The sequence below is a fragment of the Lingula anatina genome, chromosome 6 (genome assembly GCF_051362555.1).
Source record: "Lingula anatina isolate TDL-2025a chromosome 6, LinAna3.0, whole genome shotgun sequence".
Classification (NCBI taxonomy): Eukaryota; Metazoa; Brachiopoda; class Lingulata; order Lingulida; family Lingulidae; genus Lingula; species Lingula anatina.
The window spans coordinates 16655176-16677379 of NC_141772.1; the positions used below are offsets into that span (position 1 = coordinate 16655176).

General features: G+C 34.3%; 1 protein-coding gene across 1 annotated transcript; it reads right to left on the bottom strand.

The window, feature by feature from the left end:
• Nucleotides 1–285: 285 nt before the first annotated feature.
• Nucleotides 286–21813, bottom strand: LOC106181935 (E3 ubiquitin-protein ligase RNF123). Its single transcript, XM_087015323.1, has 33 exons — nt 21626–21813; nt 21141–21216; nt 20776–20855; nt 19927–20015; nt 19242–19296; nt 18671–18756; nt 18283–18369; nt 17937–18004; nt 17493–17736; nt 16957–17073; nt 16591–16716; nt 16138–16230; nt 15770–15843; nt 14730–14832; nt 14216–14321; nt 13802–13863; nt 13467–13541; nt 13005–13134; nt 12512–12613; nt 12044–12255; nt 11266–11373; nt 10758–11001; nt 10245–10332; nt 9850–9937; nt 5407–5497; nt 5041–5180; nt 4520–4708; nt 4064–4139; nt 3713–3800; nt 2959–3092; nt 1992–2083; nt 1704–1786; nt 286–1374 (listed from the first exon to the last, which is right to left on the bottom strand). Exons 1-33 carry the CDS (start codon nt 21705–21707, stop codon nt 1257–1259), a joined length of 3606 nt encoding a protein of 1201 aa, XP_086871449.1. The 5' UTR covers nt 21708–21813; the 3' UTR covers nt 286–1256.
• Nucleotides 21814–22204: the final 391 nt, after the last annotated feature.

Sequence of the window (22204 nt, forward strand, 5' to 3'; positions counted from 1 at the left end):
ACCGGACGGGACTAAAACCATGTGTACCGCCAGCGCTAACGCTGGTGGTACAATAACATCTTAATATGTAGATACTTATTTTCAATTTGCTCTTAAAAATTATGTGTGTGTACATTTCTTAATTTATTATTTCATAAAGTCTGCTGAACATTGAAAAATGATGTATTACTTTCACCATTACTATTATTATTATTATCATTATTATTATTATAAGACTGGTAAAGTCAAAATGAATCACAGAATTTTCCTCATTAAGAAAAACTTAAGAAAAAACTCGAGGCAAGATAACTTTGTAAGTTAAAATGTATTTGATCAGAAAAAAATAGCAATTAATGTTTTAATGAGGAACAATATGTGACACAGAATATTGTCACAAACTGCATATAATAGTCTGGGGTTGTTACCATTAACATCATCAATTATCTTTTAAAGTAGTCATTTTTCAGCTCTTAAGAATAAAGCTAAAAACAATAATTTCAATAAATCCATCAACCATGCACAAATGCAATTCATTCAGTGCTTATTAATCAAAATACACCAAAATTGATCATTTCCCCTGTTTTTCTACCACATTTATGCAAAAAGTTTTAAACACCTACTACCGATATGGTGACTGTTGTAACTTTCCTTGAATATAAAGGACATTGCATAACAATGTGAATTGATACAATATATTTATCTGATATGTAATTGGATACATTTGTGATGCAAGAGTGAAATAAATTACCTTGCAAAACTAGAAGCTTGTATTTAGACTGCTGACTTCAAATAGGTCACAAACCTTTCCCCTTTAAAGGAAATAGTGAGAATGCTTACATATATATCAAGATATTCAAGAACTGGTTTTAAGCTTAATGCCTTTCTATACAACTTTCATATTGGCAAACTGAATATTAATCAACCTTAATGATCAATACATTTTCCAAGTTGCATTGTTCTTTCATTCTTGCACTATCCTTTTAATACTGCCTGAATATGCATAAATGGGGTTAAATTGACAATATTTGTAAGTTAAGTGAATGCTGAGGCATCTTTTAGATTGGGACAATTTTTTGTTGCTAAACAACATATTAACTGATTAGGTGATCTATTCCTGTTGTAAAATAACTTGAACTTTGTACTACTAAAAATGTTTTATGGCTCAGTAACTTCCCAAACAATTAAACTGATTTGGTTGCTTGGCCACCCCTTTTGGTTGCTTGGTAACTGGTTTTAGTTGCCACTTCCCCTGGTTGCCAGGCAACTTCTTTCTGTTGTTATGACTTCCCCGACTTGATGGGCACAACTTTACCATTGTTGTCCAGCACTTTGGTAATGGTGGACTTGCAGAAAAAGCATTCTTTATGGCTCATTAGGTGTTGGGATATACAACTCCTGTGGACAGCAACAGTGGAATAAAACCAAATAAATATCTTCTTATTTACAAAAACAAATAAGTATGATAATTAAAAAAAACCATAGACATCGAGATATAAACATAGATAATCTGAATTGACATTAATATAATATGAATTAGTATTTATTCCAAGTAGAAAAAATAAAAATGAAAATAAAATAGATAATAATTCTTTAAAATAAAATAAAAATGTAATTAAAAAATTTTAATTGTTGTATTTTTTTCAAAGGAAATCTCATATGGGTTGAAAAAATATATTTTTATCATTAAGTCTTCTCTCATTCAGTTTTCGAGTAAATCTACATACCTGCATGATACATGTTTACATGGTTGGAACACACAGTTGGCAGAGTGGGCATAACAGATGGTACACTCCTCTCCTTCAGAGAACTAGAACACGGGAGAGAGCAAACACAAATATCTGTACATAGTCATCGCATATAAATATTTAACTCTTCTGTAAAAAAATTAAAACTATTGGACAATTGATTTTTGTCCCATTAATACTTAAATTCAGTATATTATGTCCGCTGCATGGCAAGTTTCATGGTAAAATATTAGTCTATCCATAAAATGCCTAACATTAAAAACCTACCGACGATTTTCTCTCCCTGGAGATTTGACATTTCTTCAAATGTGATATCATCTCTTCCACCTCCTTTATCTCCTCTGGACTGACTTCTTGATCTGGAAAATTGAATATTAACTTTGTTGTTTTTGAATGTCATCAGTTTTAAGTTAAGAGTTGGTTATACCGCACAAAAACAAACAAACAAACAAACAAAGAAAACATTTTAAAAAACCAACAAAGCGCTTTCTCAGAGACCTTTGGCAAATAAGCAATGAAATTAATCAGTTTTAAAAATAGAGACCCAGACATAGTTGAAATTGTTATTGCTTTTTTCCTCCCAGAATTCAGCTTACTTAATATATCTGTTAATCTTGAAAATTCCATCAAAGTTATGAGACATTTTCCACCAACAAATAGACACACAGCACTGATAAATACATTACAAAGGTGAAGGTGAAAATTAAATTAAACCACTGGTTGTGTATATCATTAACCATTCTAACTGCAGATGCTATCAGTGCCAAAAGTAATACAGAAATGAGTAAATCTTCTTGTGGTCAAAGTAAATATTTACCGAACATAAATGTCATAGCAGCTGTTTAGATGAAAACAATAAAGCCTTAAACTATGACCTTAGGTACTGATTGAGAAGAAGTAGACAACTGTATGCTTTCATCATTCTTACTCTTCTTTAATCTCCCTTGGAACAACTTTAATATCAGACCATTTTAAACACCTAATTATTAAAATAACAGAGGGGTGCATCTGATGGACAGGTCCTTATGTGACAAGTACTTCAATGTGCAGACAGGAATCTAGAAAACTCAGCACTACATACAGATATGATGACCAAAATGAAAAAAAAAGAAAGAATTAGAAGGATTAGAAGAAAGGATAAGATGTTACTACACTGGGAAGTCAAAAGTTCATACACCAGCCTGTCTTTTCATATATGAACAATTAAAATCAAATCTCCATCAGAACAGCTTACATTTCCTGAGAGAGAAGTTCCTCTTGTCATTGCCAGAGACCATGGCCTGACCTGGGGTGCCTCCCAGCAGAAACTCCACAGAGGACATCTGGAAGCCAGGCTCGTTAAGTAAGGCACTGGTGGCGGCTTCGCGCCTGTCAAACATGATAATCAAGTATTGATTGGATTCACAAAAAGTAAATAAAACATTTCATAAACTTATTAATTGAACAAATTCATTGGGTCAAGTATGATCCAATGCTCTCTCTCCTTCTTGAGTGGAGATAAAATTTTGGTTGATTCTTCTTTGCCGTACTCTCTCTCTCTCTCCATGAACACTGACAAACCATTCAATTTTACTGGTACCACTACAAATGCCCCAAGGTATTAATATATTTTTGCAACTACAAGTTGGACTTAACATGCACGATAAAAGAGCAATAAAAAGTAACTAAAGTAACTAAAACACATTATGGCAATTATAACATAAAACTTTTGTTAAAAGAAGAAATCACTGTCATTACCCATACACCTTCACAATCACAGGCCCAATAACATCCATCAGCCCACAATGTCTACACACCAACCCATCTAGCACCCATAATACCCACTAGACCCTCATCCATCAACCCACCCCATATCATAAACCAACCCATCTTACACCCATAATACCCACTAGTCCCCTATCCATCAACCCATCAAGACCCAAGACCTACACACCAGCCCACCTGACACCCATAAACCAACCCACTATTTTCCCCATGCAGTCACATACCTATCTGGAGGGACCCTGGCACCCAATAGTTGTACCAAGACACCACAGACAGCTGCCAGGACAGGAAAGTGATCAACACTCTCTAAACCTACAAGATCCAAATAGAAACTTTTCAATTTATAAAGACAGATAAGCTCCAAAAAATGCTTATTCACAATTTTCTATTTAAAAAAGATAAAATGCTCTTTAATTTTTGTCTTTTTTTTTAAAAATCAACTTTTAAACACTATTTGTTGTCAATTATTTTTTTATGTAACTTAAGTTTTGTCTTTCATTATGACTGGTATAAAAATAGAATGGTTAAGAAGGAAAAGAGCAGAATGATAAATTGTCTTTACAAATTCTAATTACCTGGCATCCCTGCAGAGACTATATTCTCAAACAGGTTCCCTTTGGCAGTCACTCTATTCATTACTTGACACAGAAGCTGAACAGGAAAGAAATTCATAAATCAATATTAAATATATAAATAAAATATCAAAAGCTAAGCTACACAATATAAATTTCCAATGCAGAAATGCATTTCAATGTGAGAGAACACAGTGCTTACAGTAATAAAATTTTTTAAATTCTTTTTCCAGTGTAAGATAATACAGTAAGTCAAGCTACCAGCGTTCTGTATTTGCTTCAGTAGCCATGCCACTGGCTCTCAAACTTAATAATGTCCAAATAATAAAAAGAAAATCCATGCTTTCTTAGCTATCACCAAATTTGGAGGATTTTTCAACTTGTAAAATGTATACTTTAAGTACTAAAAGAGTGTTCTTAATTAACTGTAGGAGATAGGCTCATGACATTTCACATTACCTGTAGCAGGCGTGTCAAAAGACTTTCAGAAGCCACTTTTGACTTGTCTAAGAAAAGCTGAGGCACTTTGGCAACCACCATTTCCAAAACTCTCAGCAGACCCACACTGATGTCAAAACAAGTGGCACAAATCTTTAACTGCCTGGGATCCACAATGTTACGCTCTGGTCTGGCCGCTATGGTCTGAAGCTGAAAAGGGGAGAAAGGAGAGGGTTACATCTGAAATTTCTGCAGGCTCCTTATACATTTCAGAGCTGCATACAACGCAATAGGATTGTCTTCTAATTCATGAATATGTGGCTGGGCCATTTAAAATGAAACAAACCTTTGTAAAATTTGTTGCTGGAGTACTGAAAGATAAATTCACAAAGAAAATGGACCCTATTGAATATCATTTTGATATAAATTTTAAATATGTTGCCAACATGAAATTGTAACAAAGGACAGGTAATGGTGAAATATTATGAATTATCATCGTAACTGGACTATTTTTCATGAGTTGATCTTTGTCCTATATCTACCTCCTGTAGCATTCCAATGAACTCAGAAAAAGCCCAGTTCAGCTGGTTAAGAACACTGTCTATAAACCTGCAGCCAGCCTCCTCATTAGACAGCAATTCTTTACCCAATAAGTCCTGGAGTTTTAGGGAGGGATGTGGCTCTGGAATGACACATTTTAGATCAAAAGAATGATGCATGATAAGAAAAAAAGAGCCGTGGCGATAACACCCAAGATACTTACAGCATACATGGACCACAGAAGAGGAAAAAGTTTGAAATGATGCTGTAACAATGAATCAGAAACACAAAGAAAGAATTGAAAAAGCTGACGAGGAGGTTGTGACTATTTACTGTGCAGACCTCTGGCTAAGAGACTGTATACTTACTCTGCAGACTGGCATTGGCAATGTCCTGTGCCTGAGACTTGGCAGGAATAAGATGGGGCAGGTGAATGTATCTGAAGGCAAACCCATTGCCCTGAAACAAGAGATAAAATCTGTTAGACAAGATGGGAGACTCAAAAGAACTTTGTGTGATTCCTGTTTTGTAATACCAAAAGAAAGTAAAACTTTATATGGTACCAGAGTTTTGCTCGATAACTGTTTCCACTGCGACATAAACAGACTATTTAAGTTGCAGCATTTATATGACTGTGAAGACTTTTTGAACAAGGCAGCAAAGCTGTCAAATGTACAGACAAAAACCAGAAAATAAAAACGCAGGAAATAGGATACTGTCAATTCTGATGAACTAATGTATTATGCTTACTGTAACTGCATAGCCAACATCAAATTCTTATTCTGCATAACACTGGATTAGGATGAAAGTAAAATGTGTATCAAGCATTAGACTAAGTTCCCATACCTAGATCAATCTAACAGGATCAATCCAACTCCAAGGGGTTTCTCACTAAATTGCTTTCAGTTTGAGAGTCTTAGGATTCTGGCATGCCAGTTTCAGTAGGCGTGACAGACAACTAAGCCACTTACATTGATTGCAATTTAGCGAGAATTCCCATGGAGATAGATCGATCCACAGTTAGCGTGATAGGGTCTGGAAATAGTCCCTAAGGTGTCAGGCTGATAAGAGTTAAACTTTGGAAATGCCAGAATGAGGTACAGTGAAAATTACACACACAAAAACAAATTGCTTAAACTCATTATATATATATATATATATATATATATATATATATATATATATATATATATATATATATTATTATTAATTTTTTTTTTTTTTTTGGCTGTATGTCAATCCTAAGAATCATTCTTGTAACTTAACAAAATACAGAAAATGTTACAAAGTAAGAGTACAGGGCTCCTGGCAGATGGGAGTGATAAGTCACAACTTGAAAATGCCAGTATAGCACACTATAAACCTGCATTGCCTCCAAAACAGAAAACAATCACACTGGTTTTCAAACACAAGCTGCGCACTTCTGTCTTATGAAACTTTTCACTAAGTTTCAGTATCGTAAGTAACATGGTTTTCCCTTAATCGCTATCCTGGCAGCAGTGTCCAAAATAGGGTTTTCTTCAACTTTCATGCAATAAAACATAATACTTAACAGCATAATGACCATCAAATTTTTTATAAAAAAAATAAAAGTATCATGAATATTCAGAAAATGTGATTTGGGAAGGTCTTCAAGGCCATGGAAGTTCAGAGTCACACTTTCAAAATGCCAAAATGTAAACAAGAGATAACTGTACTGAAATGATTTTCTTTCCATTTTCAACACCTTTTTTAAAACAAAATGATCAATAAACTGTCATTTTTAAATGTTCAACTAGGAAAATTGTTGACATAGGAAAAATATCAATAGAACAATTTTCAATGTCCAATTTGCTCCATTTGCAGATGCTGAACATAGTGAATGATTAAATCTGACAAACTGCAATGATGAGTTCCTTTCCATTTATGATACTTTATTACACAATGCACAATATTATAACAGGTTTACCGTCATTTTTATATAATCAACAAACAATATTGTTAAGAAGCAGAAAATGTCAAAACAACACTTTTACATATCTTATTAGTTCCATAATGAGACTGTTAACATGCCTAAGAATTAAATCTGAAGAAATAACAATTATATACAAAAAAACAGAAAATGCACAGCACTTCTGGTGGATGGGAGTATAAAATCACATCTTGAAGATGCTAGTGTTTGAAAAATAATTTTAAAAAAATTTTAAATAAAACGTAAAAAATTCCAATAAAGCTGCTATTCAAACTTTTAATCTAGCTGTATTAACTTGATATTAATAACTCCACCAAGTTTGAGAAAAATAAAGCACTGTTATGCATCTATAGCATGTTGGCATAACACATTCTTTTTGTTGTAAATTATTTGCAATGTTAAACACCATTTATCTGCACAATTATCACCAAATCCTAATTTTGTGACACAGTTAAGAGAGCTAAACCTATGGGACTTTACAGGGAAATCTCAAGGAGTGTTTTATGTAATCTCATTTAGTGGCCAATTGAAAATTAATGAGTAGGCAAGTGACTTTATAGACCTTAATTTAATTAGTGATCACCCAAGGGACAATTTTAAAGACTGCTATCCATACAGTACCGTCATATAGCACAAAGGTGTTGCATACATGCTGAAAAAAGTGAAAAAACAGCATTACTTCCCTAAAAATGACCCGATCATGCTGATTTTCAAACTTGACCAGCGTATTATGAATACTCATTAGTTCTGCAAGTTTCAAACCAAAAGGTTAAATGGTTTTCCACTTATCATGTTATCAGTGTTGCATATATGCTGAAAAAAGTGAAAAACAGCATAACTTCCCTAAAAATGACCCAATCATACTGATTTTCAAACTTGACCTGCGTATTATGAATATTCATCAGTTCTGTAAGTTTGAAACCAAAAGGTAAAATGGATTTCCACTTATCGTGTTATCGGTGCTGCATATATGCTGAAGAAAGTGAAAAAACAGCATAACTACCCTAAAAATGACCCGATCATGCTGATTTTCGAACTTGACCTGCGTAATATGAATATTCATTAGTTCTGCAAGTTTCAAGCCAAAAGGTAAAATGATTTTTCACTTATCATGTTATCAGTGTTGCATATATGGTGAAAAAAGTGAAAAACAGCATAACTTCCCTAAAAATGACCCGATCATGCTGATTTTCGAACTTGACCTGTGTATTATGAATATTCATCAGTTTTGTAAGTTTCAAGGGAAAAGGTAAAATGGTTTTCCACTTATTGTGTTATCGGTGCTGCATATATGCTGAAACAAGACAGCACTGTTCTGCAATGGGTTTACTTCCATTTTTAAAACACTTTTTTAACATAAAACAAATTTTTTTAACATAAAACAAAATAAACAGTTTTCTACCATTTGTATATGATCAACTAAGAAAATTGATGAGATGGGAAAAATATCAATAGAACAGTGTTAAATGTCCAATTTCCTCCATTCTGAGATAATGAATATAGTAGATGATTGAATCTGACAAACTGCAATGATATTTGTTTATTTCCATTTTTGACACTTTATAACATAATACACAATAACAAGTTTACCATCATTTTTACATAATCAACTAACAATGTTATTAAGATGCAGGAAATGTCAAACAAACACTTTTACGTATCTTATTTGTTCAATAATGAGACTGTTAACATGCCTAACAATTGAATCTGAGGAAATAAGAAAAAACAGCATAACTTCTAAAAGAATGGCCCGATTATGCTGATTTTGGAACTCAACCTGCGTTTTAGTTAGTTTGACTACCCCTGTGAGTATAATGACAATTGGCCTATCTGTTTTTCTTATATTGTGTTATTAGTGTTGCATATATGTTGAAAGAAGTGAAAAAACAGCATAACTTCCCTAAAAATGGCCTGATCATGCTGATTTTCTAACTTTACCTGCGTATTATGAATATTCATCAGTTCTGTAAGTTTCAAGCCAAAAGGTAAAATGGTTTTCCATTTATGGTGTTATCGGTGCTGTATATATGCTGAAAAAAGAGAAAAAATAGCCTAAATTCACTAAAAATGACCCAATCACGCTGATTTTCGAACTTGACCTGCGTATTATAAATATTCATCAGATCTGTAAGTTTCAAGCCAAAAAGTAAAATAGTTTTCCACTTATCATGTTATCGGTGCTATATATATGCTGAAAAAAGTGAAAAAACAGCATAAATTCCCTATAAGTGACCCGATCATGCTGATTTTCGAACTTGACCTGCGTATTATGAATATTCATCAGTTCTGTAAGTTTCAAGCCAAAAGGTAACATGGTTTTCCACTTATCGTGTTATCGGTGCTGCATATATGCTGAAAAAAGTGAAAAAACAGCATAAATTCCCTATAAGTGACCCGATCATGCTGATTTTCGAACTTGACCTGCGTATTATGAATATTCATCAGTTCTGTAAGTTTCAAGCCAAAAGAAAAAACAGTTTTCCACTTATCGTGTTATCGGTAAAAGTGCACGGCGACGGCGACGACGGCGACGGCGACGACAGACGCAGATGATGGCTATATGTACAGACACATCTGTGTCTGTACATAAAAAAGATCAATAGGATTTGACCAATTTTACACAGCAAAATTGCACTGTCATATATTCTTTTGATCCTGTGCATGCTTTAGTCTACAGGTAGTTAATTCACATGAAAAAAAGACTAAAGTGCTTTTTTTGTGTGTGTATCATTACAAATACAGGAATACAAGTAGACATACAGACACAAGTACACGCTTCAAACATCTTATTATACTATATATATTTTATTACGAAATAATAAATTAAATTTAAAAAATAAATAAATAAAAGGTTGATTACCTTCCACAACCTAACCAGGATCCAGTTAGTCTGAGCCCAGGATCTGTTCTCATAGGGTGTGATCAGGGAGTGCACCATGTCCTGAATACTAAAAATATATAGGGCATATCTTCATTGTAAGATATTCACATACTAAAAAATTAATACTTTGAAACTTGAACTCTATTTATTCACCAAGGTTCATTAAGGTTTTACCTTAAAAGGATTTCTTTTTTAAAATTAAGTTTTACTCATCAGAAACAAAGAATGGCTACTGCAATAGTCCCTAAGATGGTATTGCAAAATGCTAACATTCTAAAATTACAACAACTGTGTCTTGCAATTTTGACATCAAATCCTGCTGCCTCAAAGACTAGTATCAAAAGAGCATATGTCACACATGTCTGGCAACTTACAGTTTGGGTTGCATGTTCTCCACAGCTGAAAGTGTCCTCTTATAGCAGATAAAACAGGCCAAAGCCTGCACTATGTTGTCCCTGGTATCTAAAAAACAATCAAGAAATCCATGATTCAAATCAACCAAAGTGATTGCTGCTCAATTCTGAAAATAAATCTTATTTTAAGCAAATGATATGACTACTGTTATGGAATCTGTGTAACATCTCTAAGGCCTGTTGTGGATTTGGTGTTGATTTATTCAGCATTACTTTGTCATGATAGCACCTCAGGAAAATATCATAATAAATGAAGAAATGAAAACAGAATGATATACTTACCACATGTATTAAAAGCATGATACATAAGTGGCAATACAATTTCTGCACTGGGCAGGAAACATAACAAAATTTAATATCTTTCCTAACTTTCAAATATGTGCTAGTGTGTGTGCATGCGCGTGTGCATGTGCAGGTACTCTGAGTGCCTTTCTGCATGTATACATGCACATCACCAAATATGTCCAAACTTACCTGTATTCACAATTTGGTTGTTAGCAAAATGTTTTGCCAAGAACCTTGCAAATTCTTCATTGATCCTATCCAGGTGCTCCAGAGCCCTGAAGGGCTGGATGGGATTGAAGTAGTGCTTCAAGGCATTGTAGGCATTGATGCAGACTTCAATGTAGTATTCTGGTATGAAGGGAAAAAAGACCGTGGCATTCTCAATGGTACGCATCGCAGTCTCCATTATCCACTGTACATCCAGCTGCTTCTCCTGTAATTTGAAGTTGCATTGAAAAGTCACTGAAAATATCCAAATTAAACAAAAATCAGAAGGATTGTGTATGCTGAGAAAGGAGTTATCAGAAGATTTTTTGATACCAGCTAAATTTAGTTTTTTTTCCCTTGTGCATGGAAAATGTTGACTTACTCTTTCTTAGTAATTTTGTACTTGCCTTCATGTGTGCACATACACACTTGCATACACATCCTCAAACCAGTTTGTATGATATATCTTTGATTTTATAAAAATTACTACCTTGGAGTAGACAACTGCTATGAGCCAAGCTCTCTGTCTAGCTTGTTCTGCAGACTTTTCTAGGAATACAGACTTGGCATGGTTCACCTCTGCTAACACTTCTGTCATCTGAATATATGACATTTGATATAAATAATAAATACAATGATAATAAGTGAAGATCTTGACATTCTTTGATTGCACATATCACTGCTGAAAAGATAACCCAAGGCAAGCTTCTTTCAGAAATAATATTGAAAATGAACCTGGACAATTAATTAGTACACCAATCAGGATTGGAAACTGAGATCAGACATGAAGGCAGATCCTTCAGTTACACCTTTAATTTTTACTGAAGTTCAGAGAAACAGTTCAATCAACAGTTTTTGTTCTATAAATGGACTAATCTATTAGGAGGAGAGATTAAATCTCTGAACTATATGTTCCATCTTTCGCCTCATTCTTATACTATCCAATGATACATTTCAAACTTTCAGCTGGAAGTATATATATTAATGCACCTTGAAAGATCTACTTTATACTATAATGTGCACTAAGAATATGACTCTTTGTCAAGTGCTTAAGGGGAACAATTAAAAGACCCCAAAAATATAGGAACCAAATCTTTAAATCTTTTTTCTGAAACACAACCTAGCTAGATAGAGTTCTTAACAGCCTTTATCATAAAGAATAATTTCAGACTGAAGTTGTCTTGAGAAACAGGCCCCAAGTAACTTCTCCCCACAATCAAACCCCATTAAAAAAAATATTGGAACTTTAAAGATTCTCGTCTACCTACCTCTGGTGCAGCACGGTCAATTTTATTCTGAGTATCCTGTAATGCCAGGACATACTCCTTCATTGTGTCATGGAGGGTGGCCATTTTGCCCAGCTGTTTGTATGCCCCTATGTCAAATAACATGATTGTCCCATCTAACAGCTCTAGGAGGGAGGTAGGGGGGAGATGTAGATCAGATCTGGATCTGTGCTCACTGCATTTCTGCAAAAGTTCTGAAAGGCAAAGATACAACTTTTAACCTGTTGCTAGCATAAGTTTTCAATTTTGGCAAAAGGAATGATTCTTCCTTCGCCTTTTCTAATTAATTTGGTTATAAACAGATTATTTGATTGAAAAAATGCTACATCAACCATAGCAATTACAATTTTCTCCCATTGAAAAAATCAAGTAATTATCATATATCTATTAAAACCTAAGAAGTCTCAAATTTCTCATTAACACACCAGGAGGAGGAAGAGGGTGCCTCACCTTTGTGTTCTTTCTTCAGATGGCTCATTACTCCTCCAAATCTCTGGATGTCCACAAATGTCACACTGTCATCAGCAAAACACCACTCTGCTACATGAGCCTCTGGATGACAGTAATGAAAAAACACCATGGTCATAAACAGAAACATTATCTATTGTACGACTATGATATGCCAACCAAAAATAGAAGTAAAGAAAAAATAAAATAATAAATGATAAAATAGTCCAATTTGTAATGGTTTCCCTCATTTTTTCATTAAAAAATTTCCAGTTGTTTAAAGATTTCTAAAAATGTACAATTACACAACTGTAATGTATAAAACTCCATGTTAATTAATGTATAATTCTCCATCTTTATTATATTTTAAGACAAAATTCAATCTTTATTATATTTTAAAACATTCATTTTGACATTTGTGATTACCACTATGGAAAAATATTTAAAAAGAAAAGAAAAAAGGAAAATAATTTTGCAAGACTATCCCAGCACATACTGTCACTGCTGACTAGACCCCGTGAAGCAGCACGGGTCGCATGATCATCCCATAATGATCTAAGAAGACGGATCATTCTGTGAAATAAGCACAATATCACTGGTAGAGGGCACTGCTGGACAGGATGTACCTAAAACAAAGATTATAATTTACTTTTGACTTACACATTACACACATCAAAGAGAGAAAAACCTGGGGAAATTAATCAAATATTGACTATTTGTGATAATACTCCAGAAGATAATGCCAAACCATTGCCATCTTGCTATTTTACACATCAAGACAGTAAATAAATATAAGTTATAAACAAAGGCAGTCAAATAAAGCAAAATCAGATTTATTACTCTATAATGTTTGACCAAATAATTTTTCTAGCATGCTGTCCCAATGAATATATTTGTCGATCATTCCATTAGACTGATTGATGCACATGACATATTTTTTGCACACGCACATACTTACTCTCCCTGATGTCATGTTTTCTTTAAGAAACTCCTTGAACTTTTGCAAAAATATAAACCTTGTGTTTGGTGCACCCTAGAAAGACAATAAAACATGTACACTCTTGAACAAAGTATTTTAAAATTTACAACAAATTAAAATCGAAGTCAAAACACCCATGGTATATAGTGCAATTTACATGAATTCAAACATATCACCTATTAAAAACTTTGAAGCATAAAAGTATATATAAACAAAGAAGCAAAGGCTTTTCACAATTATGCTGGTTATACAAATTTAACCTGAAAATTTTAAGATTATCACAAGTAAACTCGTGACTTAAATACTCAGCTCACCCTTTTGCCATCATTATCTATCATAAGACAACTTAGAATCTCCACTTGAATGTCTTCAAGCTCTGAAAATCAATGATATTTTTTCCACTGCTAATGATTTTATTTATCTGTCATCATCAATGGTTTTATCACATTATCCTACAGCAAAAACAGTTTGTATCATACGATAATCATTAAAACATCAGCATCATGCCATTGTTAGTAAGAGAGAATTAAATTATGCAGTTGCTATCAAGTCTTCCTTCACTCAAATTTCTTTATGTCTAAGAACATTTTTACCCAATAGACATTATTACAGCAGATGCCATATGTGATTGTGGTATATCCACACACATATCCAATATACCTACATTAGAAATTGCCACAATCAACAAAACCACATCCTAAACAGTGACTCAGCTAACGCAATCTTACCTTTTACTTTCTTCCTCAGAGCCTCACAAGCATCCAGATACTGCTTCTGTTTAGGTGCAATGACAGACTCAGCTGGAGGATCCTCATCTTCTTCACTATTATCATCCTAGAAGGAAAAAAATCACTTACAGGGGCAAAATTAAGTTCTTGTTAATTAGTCAATGCTACAGAATTTCTGATATGTCCAGAGCTTTTAGACATACCAAATTTACCCTTTTCTTACTATTAGCAGTGAGACATAAATTTTTCATCAACTTTGGTACATGGGACAAAAGTGGAAATCCACCGTTTTTTTTTTTTTTTTTTTTTTTTTTGTTCAGAACATTCATCCTCGTAGTAGACACTTACATCAATTATCAGCCAGATATATGTCACAGCTCATGCTTGGCACTTACATATATATTATACACACAACTTTGAAGTTTACTCAGATGCACATATGTTACATAGATTCCAAGTGACATCAATAAGAACTACTGACCAATGGTCAACCTGGGGTTATATCCATACTGACCTCCTTGACCTCTGCCCACCACACCTCAGGAATAAGCTCCAGAAGACTAGTGTCGTCTGCCGGCTTGACGTGCATGAAGATTGGGAACTTGATTTTATCAAATCTAACATTAGTTAAGGAGTGGGCAGATTTTAGAGAATACTGTCATATTTCATGCAGAATAACTCTTTTTAAAACTGAACTTACTGCGACTGCTGGCTATGATAACATTGCCTCCTCCTTACAAGGACTATGGTTGTAATGAAAGAAATAGTTTTGAAAAACCAGACATGATTTTGGGTTATACAAAGGAAACAGAACATATTTCAAGATGGCCTCATGATGGGGATCTGGGATGCCACTTCACATGAAACACATCCAATAATAAAATTGGCTGGGATCGCGCTAGCGCTCGCCAATTTCGCCAAATGCGAAAATTAATTGACTTTGGCGAAAAATTTGAAAAATGAGCATAGTAATTTCGTCAATTTGGCGAAAGCATATCTGGTTGAGCCAGGTACGCAAACTTCACATAACTGTTCGTCACAACTTTGAAAACGGCATTAACATGCACCCGATTATGTTTAGAATACAATCTATTTATAGCAAAGTCAATTACCATATAAAGAAATTGACCCATGACGCGATGCCGATTTTACCCAATAGCGTTGCGCCTGTGAATAATTAGTATCTTAGGGTGCATTCCCAGAGATTTAGATCGATCCAGGGATTAAGATTTAGATCGACCTAACTCCCTGGGGGTTCACGCTAAATTGCAGTCAGCCGAGCGCACACCATAGTTAATAACCCCTTCACAGCATTTAGTAGGCGGAACAGACGCTTAAGCCGGCTAAGCTGACAGTAATCTAGTGAGACTCCCCACAGGGATAGATCAATCTAAAATCTATGGAAATGGGGTCTTAAACGTGTTCAGTATGTGCTATGAATAATTATGGCGGGTGCTAAAGAAAAACTTTCCGATATAAAGAAGATATCACTCCACTTAAAACATTTAATATGTTTTTTATTAGTAAACTGTCAGACATTAAGGTAAAGGATACAAAACAAACTTGAGTAAGTGTTTTCTGACATCAGCATGCCGTAAGATAACCAGGAGCAAGGTTAAATATTTTCTCTGGAAAAAAAAGAAAGAAAAATATAAGTACTTGAGCCTTAGACAATTATGTAATAGTTACATAGTTTATTTATATACAGAAAATTAAAAAACTATATAAAAATCCAGCATGTACATTAAATTCATATTAGTCATCCCTATTTGTACATCACAAAAGAATGGTTTATAAACAAAATAAAATTCCAAACAGCTTTATTACTGGCACTAGCTTGGCTTTGGTTAACCACTTATTTTCCTAAGTTTTGTAAAAGCCAATAACAATAAAGCTCAAACACATGCACACACACACACTACCTGTTCAGTAAAGTCTGTAGTGATGGGAGAGAACCTGTAACCTGCCAGCAAACCAATTGCCAAGTATTCAAGACATGGCTTCAACTCAAACTCCTGAAAATATGTGTCACACTTTAAGTGGACAGTTATATTATATATACACAGTATTCAAGTTATTGATTACTATAGCACATTAAGCAATCGAGATTAGTGCATAAAGCAATTGAGTTTAGAGCATACTTCCACAAATCCAGGTTAAATTGGCTTAAAATGCACAACTACTTGCCATCCAGCAGGACCTGTCACACTCTAGCCTCGAAAAAGAGCTAATACTTTGTTGTGAAAAAAAAGTGGTATATGAAGTGATGATACAATTTTCTTCAAAACAACAGTTTTTTGCACCTCACTATTTTGGCTGTTTTAATGACTTGGTGTATTACACAGCTGACAAAGTTCTTTAATTACTATTCTTACCTGTGCGTACATCCACAGCATATTTAGCATCTGTATAACTCTGTTGTTGTCAGTCTTAACATCATCAGGGTGGCAGTTACGCAATAAATACTTTAGCAAGCACTCCTCAACAACATAAGCTTTGGTCTGAAAAAAATTTTTTGAAATGTGATTTTATCAAAAGTAAATTTTCTGATTTGGTTGAAATTCCTAAGCAGCTTGGCTTAGAGAAATGTTTACCCTAGATAGATCCCGTCTTTCTATGCAAGAAAAGTTTTAAGTTTACTCATAGTCTACGTATTAAACACCATCACCAACAAAAATGTGCACAATATACACTTAACTGCTAAGAAGCAGAGAACACGTGCAGTCATGACAAAAGCTTACCAGTAAAGGGACCAGCTTTTCAAACACGTGCCCCATTACCAATAGCAGGGTGGCCTTTCTGCTTCTGCCCTCAGATTTCAATGGGAGAGCCTCTGGAACCAGTGCCACACTGGGTTGCTGGAACAGGACAGAGCTCCTACTTATTTTCAATGCTGGTATTTTAAAATTATCTAAGTATAAACAGAAGCCATAATTAATTAGGAAAAAGGGGGAATTTAAAAAAAATTGACATATTGACACTTTACATAATACAGCTACCATTCAAAAAGAGTTATGCCACAAACTGCTACAGCTCACTGACATTTTTTATTCAGATTATGCAAAAGGCTTACTCTTTTATGAAAAGGAATAAGTTGGCATTTTAATTAGTCATCGATTTGATTAACATCTTGTGCTGGCAATCTATCATTTAAACTTTTTGAGAATAAAATTAAAACTGGTGTGTGAAAGTTTACAGTCAGAGCATACAAATATGCAAAATGAAAGAAAAAATCAAAAAGTATTGATAAATAAATAAATAATAAATTATAACCTACCTGGTTCTCTTTCTCAATCAATGGCAAAAGTCTATCAACCCAAGACAGAAGAGTCCACGCCTTAGTAACATTAACTGTAGGGGGTGCCTGAAGTGCCTGGTAGCCTTCAATGGGATACTTAAGAGGTGTAGCACCAAAATTCACACGAATGTTTTCTCCAAATGAGAGACTGACTGAAGGGAAGTAAGCCATTTCTCTGCCCAGACGTATGTTGCTGAATGCTGTTCCCATTGACTGGCCATTTCTTAAATATTTCATAATATTCATCATAGTGGCATGTGGTGGATGGATAATTTAAAATAAAACTATCGTTTTTAGTGCAAAAAAAATTAAATTTGTTCATGCAACATTATTCTTTACTTAAGTGAAAAAAATTTTTTTTTGGAATAGTACATCCTTAGTCTTCACAAACTTTTAACAGAATTCTTGTTTCTGTTTTCTTACCTGAAAAATGTGACAGTGCCCTCATCACAGTCTATACCACAACTGATTATGTCTCCTGTCAACCAGCCCTGAAACAGAAGACATTTATTTGCTGTTAGTGTGTTTGTGTGTGAGAGAGAGAGAGAGAGAGAGAGAGAGAGAGAGAGAGAGAGAGAGAGAGAGAGAGAGAGAGAGAGAGAGAGAGAGAGAGAGAGAGAGAGAGAGAGAGAGAGAGAGAGAGAGAGAGAGAGAGAGAGAGAGAGAGAGAGAGATTGGTTCAGACGTTACCTTTAACTTCAGTGCATCATTTTAAGCATTTGCTATAAATTCCTTGAGCCTAGAAAAATATACTGAATCAATATCTTACTTGACCATATCTTTGTGTCTTCACATTCCATTTCCTCAGCCTGTTGCCATCATATGCATAGGAATTTGCCGTGTCACCCACACCTTCCTAGAGAGAGTAGGTATTTTTTCATGTAATTTTTCTTTGCAATATCAATAATGATTTCTTAAAATTGTCACTGCCAGATTACATTTGGGTAAATTTTACTATTTTAAAAATTGGACTTGGGGAACTAGTAACTAACAGCTCAGACCTGCTAAACTTAGATAATATTATGAAAAGATTTTTGCAAAGGCATTTCTCTTTCTTCATATTTTTGACACTATTCCCATAAAATTCTTACAACCTGGTGTCTCAAAGAACCAGTAAGAGAAACAATTTTGGCACAGACTGCAATCAAACAACCTACCTCTTGAGAGAAAGTACAATTGATTGTAGACCATCCAAGTTGCATGACCCCCTTTGAACCAAGCATGACTTCATAAATCCACTTTCCTGATAGATAAATGGAGATAATTGTGGTATGGCTATGTGCTAACCAATCAAGGTGAATCCACAAAACATTACATCCTGAGTCATGTCAATGACGCTCATATTTTGAGAAATACTGTTAGTCTTAACTTGTCCACATTATTTGTGTTGTTATATAATATTATTGTATCCTTCAATGTGGAATGAAATCAAGAGCAATTAAAAAGTGGCATAAAACAGTTATGCAAATATATATAATACACAAAATGTGTGCATCACTAAAGCAACAAAGAGAGCCATTTTTTGTGGAATGACCCAACAATTAACTTCTATGGCATGTGCCCAATGCAAGTCTATTAGCATATTTATACAGAATGTGACTCAAAAATAATTGCAGTTCCACAGCAAATGTGGAGGTTTAAATATGTACCAAATTTAACAGCATATTTGAGTAGCAGACATTGAGGTTTACATACCAATTGTCAAAATTTTAATATGAATGTACTCACCTTTGAACACACAACCGTTAGCCCTAATAGTGCAGAAATTACTATGGCTAGCAACCTGAATACATAAAAAAATGACATTTTGTCATTGATTTTTAAACAGTATTTCAACAGAATATCATTATGACATATCCATGGGTTACCAATGACTAAAGAAATGAGCCAATCAATCAACTTTTCTTGCTAGATTTTTCATTTTTTGTGCTCCTAGGAAAGCCAGCACAAAATGTACAAAGTGATCTAAAGGGGTATGCTCCCCAGGAAGATTTTGGGCATTTCAGTGAAAATCATGAGGAATGGCTGGTGATTTTAGCAAGGCAGCCATTCTTGCTCGTCTTTATGCAGGGGAAACACAAGATTCCAGTTACTTAATTTCAGCATATTAAAAAACCTTTAGTCCATAAGCAACAGTTGTGGCTGTTACACTACTGCTGCTGTTACTGCTACTACAGCAGTACTGTTACTACTTCTACAGTATTTCTTTTAAAACTGCTATTATTTCTACTTGATATTACTATTATTCCTCCTCCTACTACTACTACATTAACTACTGCATCTACTACAACCTACCCTACCCTGTACCAGGGTCACAAATGTGTCTCTGGCTAATTCATGACACAATTCTATAATTTTTTCTGGAGAAAAGTGCATGTAATTACCCTGCCGCCCTGGCAGAGGGTATACTTACCCCCAGCCTGTCAGCCTCAACAAGCAGAGTGCCCACATTGGCAGTGATGTCAAACAGAATGTCTTGGGGACCCAGGAACCCCACGCGTTCTGAAATAATTCAAATATCATAAATCTTCTTTTTTTTACTAATTTAATATAAATCACACTGGCTGACGTTGTCTTGTTTGTTTGTTTGTTTTTTCCTTATTAGACACGGTTTTTACTTACAAACAAGCATGTGCTATTTTATTACTGCTCTGCCTTAACAGACCTGCTTGCCAAACCTGACTCATTCTTTCTCTTAAAACTGTGTATCAGCATGGATAAATTAAAAAAAAAAATAGGATGATAATTGGCAATACTGGGGTATAATTAAATATACATATGTACATGTGGAACAATAATGAGAGGAGGGAATATCTTTTGCTTTCCTCTTGATTTGCCTTATTTTAAGAGCATGATGCTCTTTTAAAGCCCAAAATGTAGCATGAAATTTGATTAAGGGATTTCATTGATCCACCTGATTAGCATAAATTTACAACTGTGATTCGCCCTCCCAAATTGTGAAAACATAGCATTAGCCCTACAGTAATTTTGGCCAAAGACTGAAATTGCTTTCAATTCTTGGTGATTGAGTTGTTTTAATCTTGGTGATATGTGATTAAACTGTCTTTTTCTTGGTGACTGGCGATTCTGTGGAGTGGGGTTCTCCCCACCCTTGATTATGGAAGGTGGTAAGGTGTTGTAAAAGGACAAACTTACAAAAAATGGCATATAACTTTTTTAATCATGAATTAACCTTGCATACACTGTATCATTTAGTGGCCAATGTGGTGAGTTCTGCACCATTTCTGGTGGGATAATTTACCTGGTGATTTGTGTTCTTCTGATTGTTTGTCAAGCACTGAGTCCAAAAATGAAGACAAGGCCGGGAAACCAACATCTTTCCTATAAATAAACAATGAACAATCACATTTGTTCCAAAGTAAATCAGGTGTTAGCTATCAATCTGTTAAAAACTTAACAATAAACGTTTTGGACATTTGAAAATAAAAGAAAGTAAGGAGGACTTAATGCATTCTTTTAAAACACAAGAAGTTATCAGCTGAACCATAAAACAAGTATTTAATTAACAAAGCTTTCTGCTAAACTAAAAAAATTACTTACCTAAAATAAATAACTTATAAAATCAAACCCTGCACAAAATGACATATTTTTATGTTGTATACATACCTTGGATCATCAGATTTGACACTGCTCAGTTCAGGGAAAACTTGTAACAGCAAGTGCCTCTGTTCCCTTGTCAGCTCTGCAAAAGAATTATCATATTTAAAACATTATAATTCATCTTACCTGCAGCAAAAAAAAAAAACACTTAGCCATACAATATCTATATAATATAATTGTTCTTTCACTTTGATATAAATATAGCCTACTTGTCTTTAAAAATATAAGTATAAAACGTACATGTATTAAATGGGGGGGGGGGGGGGGCTAAACAGGTTTAACTACTTAACTCAGTGCCGAATGAAAAAAAAATGCTTAATATTTTACAACTTGAAAATAATTTCGTGAGAGTTTTCTGTAGACTGGGTAAACTATGTGTACTAGAAATTGGCGAAAAGATTTCATTCGACCTCAAAAAGGGAAATTCCGACGGTCAGACGGACATCAAAAATAACACCACATCGTGCAGAAAACGAAACTGCAGTCTTTACCCTGTACACTTTCCTCTCTTCTGTCGTCGCCAGATGCTTTCTGCTCGAAAGAAGAATTCGGGAAGTCAAAATTACTGGCCATTGTTTTGGATATAATATCTTCAAAAGAAGGAAAAACTACATAAAAATAAAAACATCTTCTTAAGACAGACTTGACCTATTTTTCTAGGGGTTATCCAATGAAAACCTTGTTCTCTATGGCAAGGGCAGCCGCGCGCAATCACCTGCAGTCAAACGCGCGAGAAAATAAATTCAATGCCTAAAAGATGCCTTCTGACAAACTAGTTTGTCACGTAAGAAAAATTACCCTTCCTTTATTCAGATATTATTTTTTGTATAATTCAATATATACTTATGTCGTTTTGTAAATTGAACTCAAAATATAAAAATCGATTGTCATAATAAATGTAATCGCAAATAGTTCTACAGAGAGTCAGATGAGATCAATGCGCTTTAAAGCAATCTTTTGGAGAATGTTTCAAAGTTGCTGATCGAAAACACGTATTCTTAGAAAAAATATCCTTAATACAATATCATATTAAAAGAGAATCAGCATTATGTGCAGATATTTTCGTTTTA